Source organism: Gorilla gorilla, chromosome 14 (genome assembly GCF_029281585.2).
Source record: "Gorilla gorilla gorilla isolate KB3781 chromosome 14, NHGRI_mGorGor1-v2.1_pri, whole genome shotgun sequence".
Taxonomy (NCBI): domain Eukaryota; kingdom Metazoa; phylum Chordata; class Mammalia; order Primates; family Hominidae; genus Gorilla; species Gorilla gorilla.
The window spans coordinates 37,592,116-37,607,981 of NC_073238.2; the positions used below are offsets into that span (position 1 = coordinate 37,592,116).

At 40.6% G+C, this 15,866-nt stretch overlaps 1 protein-coding gene across 4 annotated transcripts in view; it reads left to right on the forward strand.

Annotated features, from left to right (window-relative positions):
* SGCG (sarcoglycan gamma) overlaps positions 1–15,866 on the forward strand; it is a 166,105-nt gene that overhangs the window by 119,910 nt on the left and 30,329 nt on the right. For all 4 annotated transcript variants that reach the window (XM_055359672.2, XM_063697193.1, XM_004054250.5 and 1 more), the window contains one exon: positions 2–121. In XM_055359672.2, coding sequence (XP_055215647.2) covers positions 2–121 — 120 coding nt within the window. The remainder of the gene's footprint in view (position 1; positions 122–15,866) is intronic.

Below are 15,866 nucleotides of genomic sequence, written 5' to 3' on the forward strand. Positions count from 1 at the left end.
GGTCCCAAAATGGTAGAAGTCCAGAATCAACAGTTTCAGATCAACTCCAATGACGGCAAGCCACTATTTACTGTAGATGAGAAGGAAGTTGTGGTTGGTACAGACAAACTTCGAGTAACTGGTACGTACTAACTCGAGAAAAACACAACATTCCATGGAGTACACATCTGCAAAAACACATTGTACTATTGACAAGTTTATGTGGAATCTTTCAAGCAGATAAGAGAGTTTGAATGTGTTGCATTTTCTCCATTGCATTTCTGTTGAACTCACTCGATGCTCTCCTAGAAGAACAAAATCCTCCCCACAGATCTTGGCCCACCCTTCTTCCACCACAGTTTTACCCTTTGTCCCTTCCTTCCTTCCTTCCTTCCTTCCTTCCTTCTTCCTTCCTTCCTCCCTTCCTTCTTTTTTTTTTCTTTTTAGACAGAGTCTCGCTCTGTTGCCCAGGCTGGAGTGCAGTAGCACAATCTCAGCTCACTGCAATCTTCGCCTCCTGGGTTCAAGCGATTCTCCTGCCTCAGCCTCCCGAGTAGCTGAGACTACAGGCACACGCCACCATGCCTGGCTAATTTTTGTATTTTTCGTAGAGGCAGCGTTTCTCCATGTTGGCCAGACTGGTCTCAAACTCCTGACCTCAAATGATTCACCCACCTTGGCCTCCCAGAGTGCTGGGATTACAGGTGTGAGCCACAACACCCTGCCACCCTTTGTCTTTTTCTAATTGGAGTAACCCACAGACTCATCAAATGTCACTATTATCTGTGCAGTTCAAGTATCTGTTTCCCAAGTTTCTTTTATTCTCATCACATCATGTACTTGAATTCCTCATATTTCTACAAAAAAAAGTTCTCTTTTTGAACTAAAAGTTGAATAGGGGTCTCATAGCACTCATTTTTAAGACTGAGAAGAGAAAATTTTATGAAAAAAATGTTTCAGAACATATTCTAAATTCACTTGCTAAAGACTAGAAGACATAGGCAGACACTTAATAAATCTATCCCAGTGCCTTTCTGTACTACTGTGAAAACCAATAGCAATGTTATTGTCTCACACAATACTACCAATACTCCCAAATGAAAAAGAAATAATATTTCCTGGCCAAGGAAGTAGACTCCACCCTATTACAGGCCCTAACAAACTATAAAGATCATAACCTAATGTTGCATACTCTAAGACAGTAATGTATCTGGTTTTGTTACTAAAATGAAGGACACTAGCGCATTTAATTAACGGAAATTGGTCATTGTCCAACAAAGCACCTTAAGCATCAGAAATGCACTGTTGTGTAGGATAAAGAATATGGGCTGGGTAGACTTGGATTCCGTTCCTACCTCTGCAATTACTAGCTGCGTAATTTCAAGCAAGTTAATTTTTGTTTTCTGTTTCCTAACTTCTAAAAGTGAGTTGATAATATCAACTGTACTATCATTGCTGGGTTAAGTGGATTAAATGTGCAAAGGACAGCAGAGTTCTTGGTAGAGTATCATTGTACTGCAAGGCAGTGAAATCTGCAGGGAAAATAGTCTAACAGCTGAGTTCACTTCAAACCCAAGCCCTCCTACTCAGAGAATCAATAAGATGAACTTTTCCTTAGCCCAGGGCTCCTTCCAGGCCATGACATCAATGAGAGGAACAGGTGAGAAAAATTAATAAGCAACTGTATTATTTATTACCTGTATGCATGCATCAGAGCCATCCGGAGGGTTTGTTTAAAATATACTGCTGGGGGCCAGGCAGAGTGGTTCACACCCGTAATCCCAGCACTTTGGGAGGCCGAGGTGGATGGATCTCTTGAGCCCATGAGTTTAAGACCAGCCTGGACAACATGGCGAAACCCCATCTCTACAAAAGAAAAAATACAAAAATTATCCAGGCGTAGTGGTGCGTGCCTGTGGTCCCAGCTACTTGGGAGGCTGAGGTGGGAGGATCACCTGAGCCTGGGAGGCAGAGGTTGCAGTGAGCTGAGATTGAGCCACTGCACTCCAGCCTGGGCAACAGAGTGAGACCGTGTCTCAGTAATAATAATAATAATAATAATAATAATAATAATAATAATAGTGCTGGGCCTCATCCCCAGAGCTTCTGATTCAGCAGGTCTGAAATGTGACTTGAGAATCTGTGTTTCTAGAAAGCCCCCAGTTGCTGCTGATGCCACAGCTCTGGGGACCACACTTTGAGAACCACTGCTGTGGACTAACATGAATCAGCAGGAGAAACAACAGGTCTGCAACATGTTGACGCTCTCTGTAGAACAGCAGTCCCCAACGATTTTGGCACCAGGGACTGGTTTCATGGAAGAAAATGTTTTCACAATGTGGGAGATGGTTTTGGGATGAAACTACTCCACCTCAGATCATCAGGTATTAGATTCTCATCAGGAGCACGCAACCTAGATCCCTTAACACATACAGTTCACAGTAGGGTTTGCACTCCTATGAGAATCTAATGCCTCTACTGATCTGATAGGAGGCGGAGCTCAGGCAGTAATGCTCGCTGGCCCACTGCTCACCTCCTGCTGTGAGGCCCAGTTCCTAACAGGCCACAGGCCAGTATCCGTCTATGGCCCAGGGATCCAGAGTCCCTGCTCTAGAACGTGCTTTCAAGTTATCCTTTTAAAGGACAAGTTATAATCTTCTCTTTCATAATTTTTTTGCCTGAGGCACAATTTTCTCCCAAACTCCTCCTCTGCGGTGCAGCTAACTAGAGCAAAATATACCCCACCTCTAATGACTATATGCTTTCCTTGTTATTTTGGTGTTGCAAACATTTCTAGTTCTTATTGCCAGAGACACCATGAACTGTGAGTGTACAGACAGTACAATTTTGAGCAGACCATAACTCTCCTCAATTTTCCAGTATGTTAATGGCTTCCTTACATTTTGTGATTAAAGAAACCAAGAGATTCCACGGTTTTGATGTTTCCCTTCTTGTTTTGTCTCTATCCAAGGTCTGACTCTCTAAACATTGTGTAGTGCAGGCTTTGTCGATCTTAACACTGTTTTTTTGTTTTAAACTTTTACTTTAAGTTCAGGGGTACAAGTGCAGGTTTGTTATATAGGTAACTTGTGTCATGGGGGTTTGTTGTACAGATTATTTCATCACCCAGGTATTAACCCAGGTTATTAGTTATTTTTGCTGATCCTCTCCCTCCTCCCATCCTCCACCCTTCAGTAAGCCTCAGTGTGTGTTGTTCTCCTCTATGTGTCCACATGTTCTCATCGTTTAGCTCCCACTTATAGGTAAGAGTATGCAGTATTTGGTTTTCTGTTACTGTGTTAGTTTGCTGAGGATAATAGTCTCCAGCTCCATCCATGTCCCTAGAAGGGCATGCATGATCACATTCTTTTTAATGACTGCATAGTATTCCACATTTTCTTTATCCAGTCTGTTACTGATGAGCATTTACGGTGATTCTATGTCTTTGCTATTGAACCTCAGCATTGTTAACATTTTGGGCTGGATAATGTTTTTGGTGGAAGTTGGGGGAGACTGTCCTGTGCATTGCAGGACATTTAGTGGCATCCTTAGCCATTTAGTGGCATCCTTAGCCAGTAGTCATTCAGGAGCAGGTTGTTCAGTTTCCATGTAGTTGTGTGCTTTTGAGTGAGTTTCTTAATCCTGAGTCCTAATTTGATTGCACTGTGGTCTGAGAGATAGTTTGTTATGATCTCCATTCTTTTGCATTTGCTGAGAAGTGTTTTACTTCCAATTATGTGGTCAATTTTGGAATTAGTGTGATGTGGTGCTGAGAAGAATGTACATTCTGTTGACTTGGGGTGGAGACTTCTGTAGATGTCTATTAGGTCTGCTTGGTCCAGAGCTGAGTTCAAGTCCTGAATATCCTTGTTAATTTTCTGTCTCATTAATCTGTCTAATATTGACAGTGGGATGTTAAAGTCTCCCACTATTATTGTGTGGGAGTCTGAGTCTCTTTGTAGGTCTCTAAGAACTTGCTTTATGAGTCTGGGTGCTCCTGTATTGGGTGCATATATATTTAGGATAGTTAGCTCTTCTTGTTGAATTGATCCCTTTACCATTATGTAATGCCCTTCTTTGTCTTTTTTGATCTTTGTTGGTTTAAAGTCTATTTTATCAGAGACTAGGATTGTAATCCCTGCTTTATCTTTTTTCCATTTGCTTGGCAGATCTTCCTCCATCCCTTTATTTTGAGCCTATGTGTGTTTCTGTACATGAGATGTGTCTCCTGAATATAGCCCACCAATGGGTTTTGACTCTTTATCCAGTTTGCCAGTCTGTGTCTTTTAATTGGGGCATTTAGCCCATTTACATCTGAGGTTAATATTGTTATGTGTGAATTTGATCCTGTCATTATGATGCTAGCTGATCATTTTACCCATTAGTTGATGCAGTTTCTTCGTAGTGTCAATGGTCTTTACAATTTGGTATGCTTTTGCAGTGGCTGGTACCGGTTTTTCCTTTCCACATTTAGTGCTTCCTTCAGGAGCTCTTGTAAGGCAGGCCTGGTGGTGACAAAATCTCTCAGCATTTGCTTATCTGTACTGGATTTTATTTCTCCTTCGCTTATGAAGCTTAGTTTGAAATTCTGCGTTGAAAATTCTTTTCTTTAAGAATGTTGAATATTGGCTCCCACTCTTTTCTGGATTATAGGGTTTCTGCAGACAGATCCACTGTTAGTCTGATGGGCTTCCCTTTATAGGTAACCCGACCTTTCTCTCTGGCTGCCCTTAACATGTTTTCCTTTATTTCAACCTTGGTGAATCTGACAATTATGTGTCTTGGGGTTGCTCTTCTTGAGGAGTACCTTTGTGGTGTTCTCTCTATTTCCTGAATTTGAATGTTGGCCTGTCTTGCTAGTTTGGGGAAGTTCTCCTGGATAATATCCTGAAGAGTGTTTTCCAACTTGGTTCCATTTTCCCCGTCACTTTCAGGTACACCAATCAAATGTAAGTTTGGTCTTTTCACATAGTCCCATATTTCTTGATGGCTTTGTTCATTCCTTTTCATTCTTTTTTCTCTAATCTTGTCTTCACGCTTTATTTGATTAAGTTGATCTTCAATCTCTAATATCCTTTCTTCTGATTGATCAATTCGGCTGTTGATACTTGTGTATGCTTCACAAAGTTCTCATGCTGTGTTTTCAGCTCCATCAGGTCATTTATGTTCTTCTCTAAACAGGTTATTCTAGTAGCAACTCCTCTAACCTTTTTTCAAGGTTCTTAGCTTCCTTGCATTGGGTTATAACATGCTCCTTTAGCTCAGACAAGCTTGTTATTACTCACCTTCCGAAGCCTACTTCTGTCAATTCATCAAACTCATTCTCTGTCCAGTTTTGTTCCCTTGCTGGCAAGGAGTTGTGATCCTTTGGAGGAGAAGAGGCATTCTGGTTTTTGGAATTTTCAGCCTTTTTGTGCTCATTTTTCCTTATCTTCCTGGATTTATCTACCTTTGGTCTTTGATGTTGGTGACCTTTGGATGGGGTTTTCATGTAGGAGTCCTTTTTGTTGATGTTGATGCTATTCCTTTCTGTTTGTTAGTTTTCCTTCTAACAGTCAGGCCTCTCTGCTGCAGGTCTGCTGGAGTTTGCTGGACGTCCACTCCAGCCCCTGTTTGCCTGGATATCACCAGTGGAGGCTGCAGAACAGCAAAGACTGCTACTTGTTCCTTCCTCTGGAAGTTTCGTCCCAGAGGGGAACCTGCCAGATGTCAGGCGGAGCTCTCCTGTATGAGGTGTCTGTCGACCCCTGCTGGGAGGTGTCTCCCAGTCAGGAGGCACAGGGGTCAGGGACCCACTTGAGGAGGCAGTCTGTACCTTAGAATAGCTCAAGCGCTGTGCTGGGAGATCCGCTGCTCTCTTCAGAGCTGGCAGGCAGGAACATTTAAGTCTGCTGAAGCTGCACCCACAGCCGCCCCTTCCCCCAGGTGCTGTCCCAGGGAGATGGGAGTTTTATCTATAACTCCCTGACTGCGGCTACTGCCTTTCTTTCAGAGATGCCCTGCCCAGAGAGGAGGAATCTAGAGAGGCTGTCTGGCTACAGCAGCTTTGTTGAGCCACGGTGGGGATCCACCTAGGTCGACCTTCTCAGCGGCTTTGTTTGCACTGTGAGGGGAAAACTGCTAACTCAAACCTCAGTAATGGTGGACGCCACTCCCCTCACCAAGCCCGAGTGTCCCAGGTCAACTTTAGACTGCTGTGTTGGCAGCAAGAATTTCAAGCCAATGGATCTTAGCTTACTAGGCTCCATGGGGATGGGATCCGCTAAGCTAGACCAATTGGCTCCCTGGCTTCAGCCCCCTTTCCAGGAGAATGAATGGTTCTGTCTTGCTGGCATTCCAGGTGCCACTGTGGTATGAAAAAAAAACTCCTGCAGCTAGCTCAGTGTCTATCCAAATGACCACCTTGTTTTGTACTTGAAATCCAGGGCTCTGGTGGTGTAGGCACCTGAGGGAATCTCCTGGTCTGCAGGTTGCGAAGACCATGGGAAAAGCATAGCGTCTGGGCTGAATAGCACCATCCTTCATGGCACAGTCCTTCACGGCTTCCCTTGGCTAGGGGACGGAGTTCCCCAACCCCTTGCACTTCCCAGGTGAGGCAACACCCCACCCTGCTTTGCTCACCCTCCATGGGCTGCACCCACTGTCTAACCAGTCCCAATGAGATGAGCCAGGTACCTCAGTTGGAAATGCAGAAATCACCCATCTTCTGCATTAATCTCGCTGGGAGCTGCAGACCGGAGCTGTTCCTGTTTGGCCATCTTGCCAGACACCACCAACCAACAATGGGTAACTTTTTGAGAATTAGACTGAGTTCCAATCCCAGCTGTTCCATTAAGTAAGCACATGACCTCAAATGAATATTTCACCTCTCAGTGCTTTATACTACAAACATCTGTAGCCACTGGTCTCTCACCATTACAGGACAGTATACAGAATTCAACAAAGCAGACGCAAATTGATCGTTAAATTAAATTGCATGTCTTGCAAAAGACGTAGGGTTTAGGAAGTCAGAAATGGTGAGAAATACTGGAATTGCTGGCAAAGCCACTAACAAAAGACCAGGAAAGTTAGACTTGCCAGCAACTAAAGAAGTGAAAATCAGTCATGATGATGACATGATAGTCATTTCAAAGATCGGTAATCTTAACTTCACAAGATTAATATTCACTCTTGTGATGACTGGCAATGCCCTCAATTTAACTATTACAGTTGTTCCTCATTATCTTCAGGGGATACGTTCAAAGAGCCCCAGGGGATACCTCAAGCTGCAGATAGTACTAAACCCTATATATGCTGCACTGTGTTTTTTCTTATACATACATACTGTGATAAAGTTCAGTTTATAAATGAGACCCAGTAAGAGATTAACAACAATAGCTCATAATAAAATAAAGCAATTATAAAAATATACTGTAATAAAAGTTGTGTGAATGTCATCTCTCTCTCTCTGTCTCAGAATATCTTATTTGACTGTCCTCACCCTTCTTGTGATGATGTGAAATGAGAAAATGCCTACATGATAAGATGACCCGAGGTGAATGATACAGGATTGTATATAGTGCTTAACACTTATGAATTGTTTATTTCTGGAATTTTCCATTTAATATTTTAGGACGGTGGGTAACTGAAACCTCAGAGAGCAAAATTGCAGAAAGCAAAACTGTGATAAGGGGGGACTATTGAATTATGGCTTTATCGCCAATGATAAACATTTAGTGAACAATGTCCTATTGTGCCACTAGGGTAGGCAGAATTCTAAGGATGCCCCCACTGAGCCCTGTATATTTCCTTCTCCTTTCAGTGTGGATGGAATCTGTAAATATGAGATGTCTCTCCTGTGATTATGTTATTTATATGGCAAGAGGAAGGTAATCTGGGTAGCCCAATCTATCCCATGAGCCCTTTATAACCAGAGAGGTTAATCTGGCTGGTAGTAGAGGGGGAAGTCAGATAAATTGGAAAAGCAAGAAAAATTCACTGCTGTGTTGCTGAAGGAAGAAAGAGGGACCATGTGACAAGAAGTGGTGGCCTCTAGAAAGGGAAAGAGGCCCTTGGCTGGCAGCAGGAAACAAGAAATGAGCCTCAGTCTTGCAAGCACAAGGAACTGAATTCTGCCAACACCTGCACGACACAGAAGGTAGAGTCTGGCCCTGGGTTTCCAGACGAGAGCCCTGCCTGGCTGACACCTGTGAGACCCTGAGCACAGAACCTGGTCAGACACTCTGGGTAGGACCTGAAACCAACAGAGCTGTGAGCTAACACATGGGGATCGTTTTAAGTAGCTAAGTTTGCCATAATTTCTAACAGAAATAGAAGACTAAATAGAGCCATCCTACAACTCCAACTATGTTTGAAAAAGTTACACCAAAAAACTTGACTTATTCTTTTTTATTTCATATAATTTCACAGTTTTTTGTTACCATTATGACCAGGGTTTTTTGTTTGTTTGTTTGTTTGTTTTGTTTTGTTTTGAGACAGCGTCTTGCTCTGTGGCCAGGCTGGGTGTAGTGGCGCGATCTCAGCTCACTGCAGCCTTTGCCTCCTGGGTTCAAGCAATTCCCCTGCCTCATCCTCCCGAGTAACTGAGAATACAGGCGCATGTCACCACGCCCAGCTAATTTTTGAATTTGCAGAAGAGATGGGGTTTCACCATGTTAGCCAGGATGGCCTTGATCTCTTGACCTCGTGATCCGCCCGCCTCAGCCTCCTAAAGTGCTGGGATTACAGGCGTGAGCCACTGCGCCCAGCCAATAAGAATGTTTTTATAAGCTTTAATGCTTCAACACAAATTCCCATTAAAACTTTTGTCCACTACCTGTGATAAAAGTTGGGTCCCTATTTTAAGTGGATTGACTCCAAGTAGCCTTTGGAGTTTCTCAGGTCAGCAAAAGCAACAGTAGTTGACAGCCAAGGAAAGAGAAGTGATAGGAAAAGAGACAGGCAGCCTCACTCTGAGGACTGGAAAGAAAATTCAGTTCTTTGCTTCTTTTCTCCGCCCTTGTCACTTGCACAGCAGCCCATAGCTCTGGTGAAAGGGGAAGATAAGGTGGCTCTCTCCTTAAGATGGTGCACTCAAAACTCCTGACTGCACCAAGTCCTAATCCTGACTCAAATTGCCATTCTTTGAGTAATTAAGACAATTTCTATTGCTATTGTCTTAATTACTCAAATAAGCTAAAACCTCTCTTTAATTCTTAAACAGCTTCCATTTAGATTTTAGTCAACTAGGATACTGAATAATAGTTTTTAAGCGAAATTTATGGAAGCGATTAAACAATTTCACCAGTTCAGTCTGAAACCAATTTAGGCCTTTAAGCAGGCTCATCTTCCTCCCCCACAAAATTAGACACCAAGTGGCCAAAGTTAACATTTCTTTTATTAACCCAAGTTACAGAACATACTATTGGAATAACATCAAAATGTTGTCTTCAAAAAACTATTCTACACCATTGCCAGAACTGACTTCTGGCAGATGACAAATTGTTAGTTTGGCTGCCCTAAGTGTATTTTAACTCCCTGGCAACAATTTGCTAGGCTCAGTCCATTTCCCAATATTATCTTTAAAAACAGAGTTCTATAATAGTATCCATTTCCCACCACTAATAAGAAAAAATAAGATCTAGCAATAGTCCCAATTCCATTTCTTTATGCCTTCTGTGCAGCTAAGCAAGATCACGTAAAGTCAAAAGTGATAGTGTAGAAATGCCAGAGTCACCCATAAAGCCAGTGACAAAAATGGACCTGGAGAACAAAGTGTTCAGCAGCTGAAGAAGTGAAAATAAACAAGGATGTTAAGTCGAAAAAGACGTGAAGACAGATATCTGGAAGGTGCTTTTAGGAGCACCATATCCTTCAAACACATACCCAAGGGCACAGAACACTGTCTGATGCAGCACTGCACACAGCGATCAACGCCGTGCTGCAGTCCATGGTATTTCAGCTGAAAGGAACAAGAGTCCCAATTAAAACAGGCTTAAACTGGAAGGACATGTATTATCTCACATAGGAAAGCTGGGGAAAGGGTAACTCCAGGTTGTTGATTAATTTAGTAGCCAAGTAATATTTTACGCTACCTTTTTTCTCTGCAAGTATGTTGATATTTCCCTTTTGGGTTGCAAAATGATTCCATCAATTGCAAACATCACTTGCCTCTGCAAAGACTTCTCTAAACATCTATCTACAAGAGGGCCTCAGTGATTTGGCACCTTAAGTTACTCTCCCAGCTGAAATTTTTCTCAGATTAAATTATTTGAATTTCTTTTGTATGTGGCGTTTGGCTGGATTTATTGTTTATAACATAATTTCTTTTGAGTTTTAATGTGGAATTTAAAACATTCACATTCATTGTGATAATTTGTCTTATCTGTGCCACATTATTTCACGATTTTTATTTTTTAATCTTACCAGGTTTGAGTCTGAAAAAAGCCTGGTATAAAGGGAGATAGAGTGGGACCAGATTATGCAGGGATTTGCTGGCCATTGTAAGAATTTAGGATTTGTTTTAATTCAATGGGGAGGCATTGAATTGTTTTGAACAGGGTACTCTTTGATTCATTATACATCTTAAGATCAATCCAACCATTACAAAGGAGGTTGGAGGAAAGAATAGAGGCAGTAAGACCAGTTAGGAGGATGTCAGTTGTAGTACAGGTAATCAGCGAAGGTGACCTGGATTGGGTGTTAGCAATGGTCAGAGAGGGAAGTGAATTACTCCAGTTTAAGATCTGACAGCTACAGACTTGCCTATGAATCGGATGTATGGCAGGCAGCCAGGAGGAGACTCAAAGATGATATTTGTTTTGGTTGATGGCATTACTCTCTGGGTAACGGAGAGGCCTGAGGAGGAGGAGAATTCATTTGCAGGGCAGACAGCATCAACAGTTAATATTTTAGACACGTAAATTGAAGATAATCTGGGAAAACTGCCAAGTGCATGTCATGTCAGCTATTGGGCATGTGAGTTAGCTACTGCTCAGAGCAGAAGTCTAGACTAGAGATAAATGTGGGTGTCATCAACCAACTGAGCTCCAAAAAATGCCAACAGTAGAGGCCAAGTAAAGGCAGAGCAGCCACCAAAGGAGAATAAGGGACAGACAATGCAGTGGGAGGGATATTACGATAATCATTTTTCTGGTGTCAAGAGAGACTATTTTCTCAGAATTTGGACCCAGGAGAGATGACAGAAATTGTCATTGGATTTATTATTACGGAAGTTATTGCTGTCTTAAGGAGAGCATTTTTCATTGGAGTAATAAAGGCAAAAGGCAGGTTGAAGTGGTTACAAAGTGAATAGGACGGGAGGCAGTAGAGGCATTATGTGGTGACATTAAGCGGAAGTTTGGCTGAACAAGAGAAATGGAATTTTTTTGGCATCACTTGAAAAGACCGTATCAGTCCATAAATGCTCGATGAATGTGTAGAATGAATCTTAACAAATAGTTATCAGTGTTGATACAAAAATGAATGCATGTCTGAGATATATAATATATTACTGTCTGAACAGAAGTATTAATATTGAATTAAATGTATTTCTATAACTGAAGGAACATAGAAACAGCAGTATGTTGCAAAGAATGGAGCAACTTAGAGTTATTTGCCATTCAGTTGCTGAGCTCTGTCCAAGAGCACCCTGATTGCTGGGCTCTGTACCATGATCTTTTCAACTGCCTTCATGACCATCTCAATCCATCTTGCACTACAGTCTTATTACAGATCTTCATGTGAGCATCATTCATCATATAATGCTCTAGGATCCAGAAGGGAAGAATGGTGTTGCTTGAGTACTACTCCTTCACAGTAGAATTGGACAAACCATTTACCATGTCTAATCTCAATGACATATTCTAAAAATAAAAAAGTTAACATTATTAGACTAGGCTTTCTTTTATTTTCCTTTTTATTTATACTTTCCTATATAAATAATGCATATTATACAGGGTCATTTTAATGCATGATTTATATAATGATAGTTTATAGTAGAACTTTTTTCCTGTCTAAAATTTTAGATTATATGACTTCAAATAACATGTTTTATTTTCCACAAAGAAGAGGTATTATACCAATTATATTTCTTATATCGTCTTGATTGTGAATATTTAAATGAATGCAAACATAAAGAAAATGCAATTAAATTGAAGATCAACAACCATTTCCTGAGAATCATTTTATGAAACCATTTAGGAAAATGTATTTTATTATACGCAAATAGGTTCTGAGGAGCATTTAACTTTGAGGCTGAATAGTGATGATATAATCAAGAGCATATAATTTGGACATTTATCATTTCAATGTAGAGAAACTGCTGCTCTTATTTAAAGATAATACATATCAGTTTATAGATTTTATATCTCCCTGTAAGTACATTACCATAATCACATGACAATATAATATCACTAATTACGGTTACATTAGAAGGTAAATAATTGGCATGCATTTAAAAACTAATTACTGAGTTTTATTGCCACTGAAACTCTTTGAATAAATTCAGCTATTGGGGGAAAAGAATTGAAGCTGCTGTGAAAGTTGATTATATGAAATGGGTCATTTTGTCATACCCAAGTAAATCGAGGGGCTGGGGAAAAAGCACTCAGGGCATGTAGCACCTTTTTCAAGAACTGAATTTTCCTCAAGCCTAGCTGCTGAAATGGCCTGCTGTCACCCTAAGACCAGTGTTACCTAGTAAATGCTGAAACAACCTGCCGTGACACCAAGAGTTCTACCTGCTGCCCTCACTCACCAATCAGAGCTTGCCAGCTCCCAAAAGCTTCTCTAGTGCCAATGAGCCTTCTTTCAAAACAATACATAACATTTCTTTATTTTATTTTATTTTTTTTTGAGATAGAGTCTTACTTTGTTGTCCAGGCTAGAGTGCAATGGTACGATCTTGGCTCACTGCAACCTCTGCCTCCCAGGTTCAAATGATTCTCATGCCTCAGCCTCCAGAATAGCTGGGATTACAGGCGTGCGCCACCACACCTGGCTAATTTTTGTATTTTTAGTAAAGGCGGGATTTGATCATGTTGGCCAGGCTGGTCTCGAAATCCTGGCCTCAAGTGATCTGCCTGCCTTGGCCTCCCAAAGTGCTGGGATTACCGGTGTGAGCCACTGCGCCCACTGACGTTTCTCTTTCTAATAAAACTCCCAACTTTCTCTTTGTTCTTTGGAGATATGCCCCAAATTGCAATTCTGTGATTGCCCCAAAAATCGTTTAATGTAGAGATTCATCTCTGTACTTATTTTGACCCAACACTGTGCTCAAATAAAAATTGCCTATGGAAGTGGAATAGATTGCAGTCTCTAGTTTTGTTTTACAAGGGTATGTGTTATAGAAAGTAAAATGTGTTGACTTTTTTTTGTCATAATATCATCTTGTTTATATAAAAATAGAGAAAATAATTACAGAAAACTTTATGCCCACATTCCTTTTGTTTTTATATCTTAGTTATGGAAAGAAATCATTATTTTTTGATGATTCATAAAGCTCACTCTAGGTTCGTGATAACAAAGCATTACTTGGGTTTCAAACAATGCTACATAAACCACAGTAAATATATAAAATTAAGCATAGCTCTGCTTGTCTTCTTGGGAATTGACTTGAGGTGTATTAAAATTTACATTTTCTATTTTGCAAATCAGAAGAAGCAAGGAGGAAAGAAAAGGATAAAATGAACACGTGTCATTATACAAATTAGTATGTTAAATTATTTTCCTCTCTATGCCAAGCAGGAAATGTTGTCAACACATCAGCAAACCAGACATTGTACTCTAAAATTTGACTGGCAACATTTATTGTGGAAACTCCAGTGGTTGGTATAGCCTAACTTTGCGTAATGATCTCCATTATCGTTTAGGTTTGCTTAAGTGGTATTTTAAGAAAATGTGACTTGTTACAGCATACACGAAGATCTGTTTCTTATCTGAGTATAATTTACATAAATTATAATTTTCATGAAACATTAACCTTCACTTATGTGTGTTCCTTTATTTCAGCTGATTATAGTTTTTATGTGAATCATCCTACTAAATCTGTTTGTAATTTTAAAATTTCACTTTGTTCTGATTTAAGTCTGTTTTGCTTTTGTGCCACAAGCTATTATTTCTTGGATAAGGGCTTTTTTCCAGTGTCGGTTTTTATCATATCTTCCTATTTAAATAAAATTACTAAGGAAGTAGTAATTATAATAACAAAGCTAATATAGCCAGTAATACTGTGGAGAAAATGTGAAGGTACTATGAACTGTAGGGCTGGCTGGGCACGGTGGCTCACGCCTATAATCCCAGCACTTTAGGAAGGCCAAGGAAGACAGATCACCGGAGGTCAGGTGTTTGAGACCAGACTGGCCAACATGTTGAAACCCTGTCTCTACTAAAAATACAAAATATTAGCCGGGTGTGGTGGTGGGCACCTGTAGTCCCAGCTACTCAGGAGGCTGAGGCAGGAGAATTGCTTGAACTGGGAGGTGGAGATTGCAGTGAGCGGAGATCTTGCCACTGCCCTTCAGCCTGGGTGACAGAGTGAGATTCCGTCTTAAAAAAAAAAAAAAAATTAGTAAGGGCTGCTCAAAAGATCTTTTGCCCAGGATGAGGATTTCTCAACACAGAGGCTGGGAAACCTTTACCCAGGCAATTTTTCTTCAGTGTCCAATATTGAAACTAGTACAAGGGTTGATTTAAAAATAAACCTTGTAATTGTTTCATTATAGAAGCTCCTCAACTTGCAATGGCTTGCCTTCTACAAAGCCATGGCAAGTCGGGGACCCTCTGTATTTCCTAAAGAGGAAAGCGCACAGTGTGAGGATGAATCCTGAGACTCCTGTGGAACCACAAGGGAGAGAAAAACTCTTTGCAAGCGGCAGCCACAGCCTCAAGCCAAGGGTAGGGCCTGAGCCAGAGGTGGGACCCTAGGCAGGGCAGGGCCTAAGATAGGCATGAGCAACCTGGGGAAATCATGATGCACATATATAAGCAATGTGGTGCTGCTTATATCTGTGAATATGCCCATAAAATTCAAGAGGATATAGATTTAAATATAATGTGAAAGATACGTTTGTATTCCATGTAGAATTCGTTGCTTCCAGTGAATTGGATTATTTATTTATTCCTGGACACTCAGCACATTTTCCTGCTCCTGGACTGCTGCTCTTTTTGAAATTCTTGCTCTCAATCTCCATATGTTCATAAAAGTTTATTTATTTTAAGGTTCAGACCCACTTCATTTTCCTATATGAAAATAGGAAATAGTCCCTGATGCCTTAAAGTAATTCTTCCCCATTGATGACCCTCCAAATAATTTTGTTGCACTTTGCTACTGGCACATTACTTTCTAGCACATATTGTTATTTATGTATGAAAACCCCTATAGCATATAGATTAAACGTGTGGACTCTGAATTCAAATTACAGCCTTGCCACTTCTCAGCTGTGGAACTCTAGGCACGTTAATTAACCTTTCTCTTCCTCAGCTTCCTCATGGGTAAATAGGAAAATACTACCTGCATTGCAGGGGTCTGAGTATTAAACAAGTTAGGATACATCAAAGAGCATGTCACTTTCACCTGTGTTTTTCTGCATCCCAGCTGACACAGGGCCTTGCATATAATTAGGTTCTCAGACTCATCAAACAACTGGGAACATACTGATTTCTAGGAATTAGAAGGTTCATTTTAAATATTTAAAGCTTTTAATTTTTCTGTAAATATCCTGACTACCTTAGAAACAAATAATACAAGATACAATTTTTACACATAAAATCTAGAGAATTAGTTAAATTACTATTACTTAAAATATATGGGTGTATGCAATTTTCAGAAGGACTTTTTTTCTTTTTTGATTTGAAGACTAATATTGCTTTCTAGTTTTAAAATAAGCCTGCTAATTTGTAATTGCTTT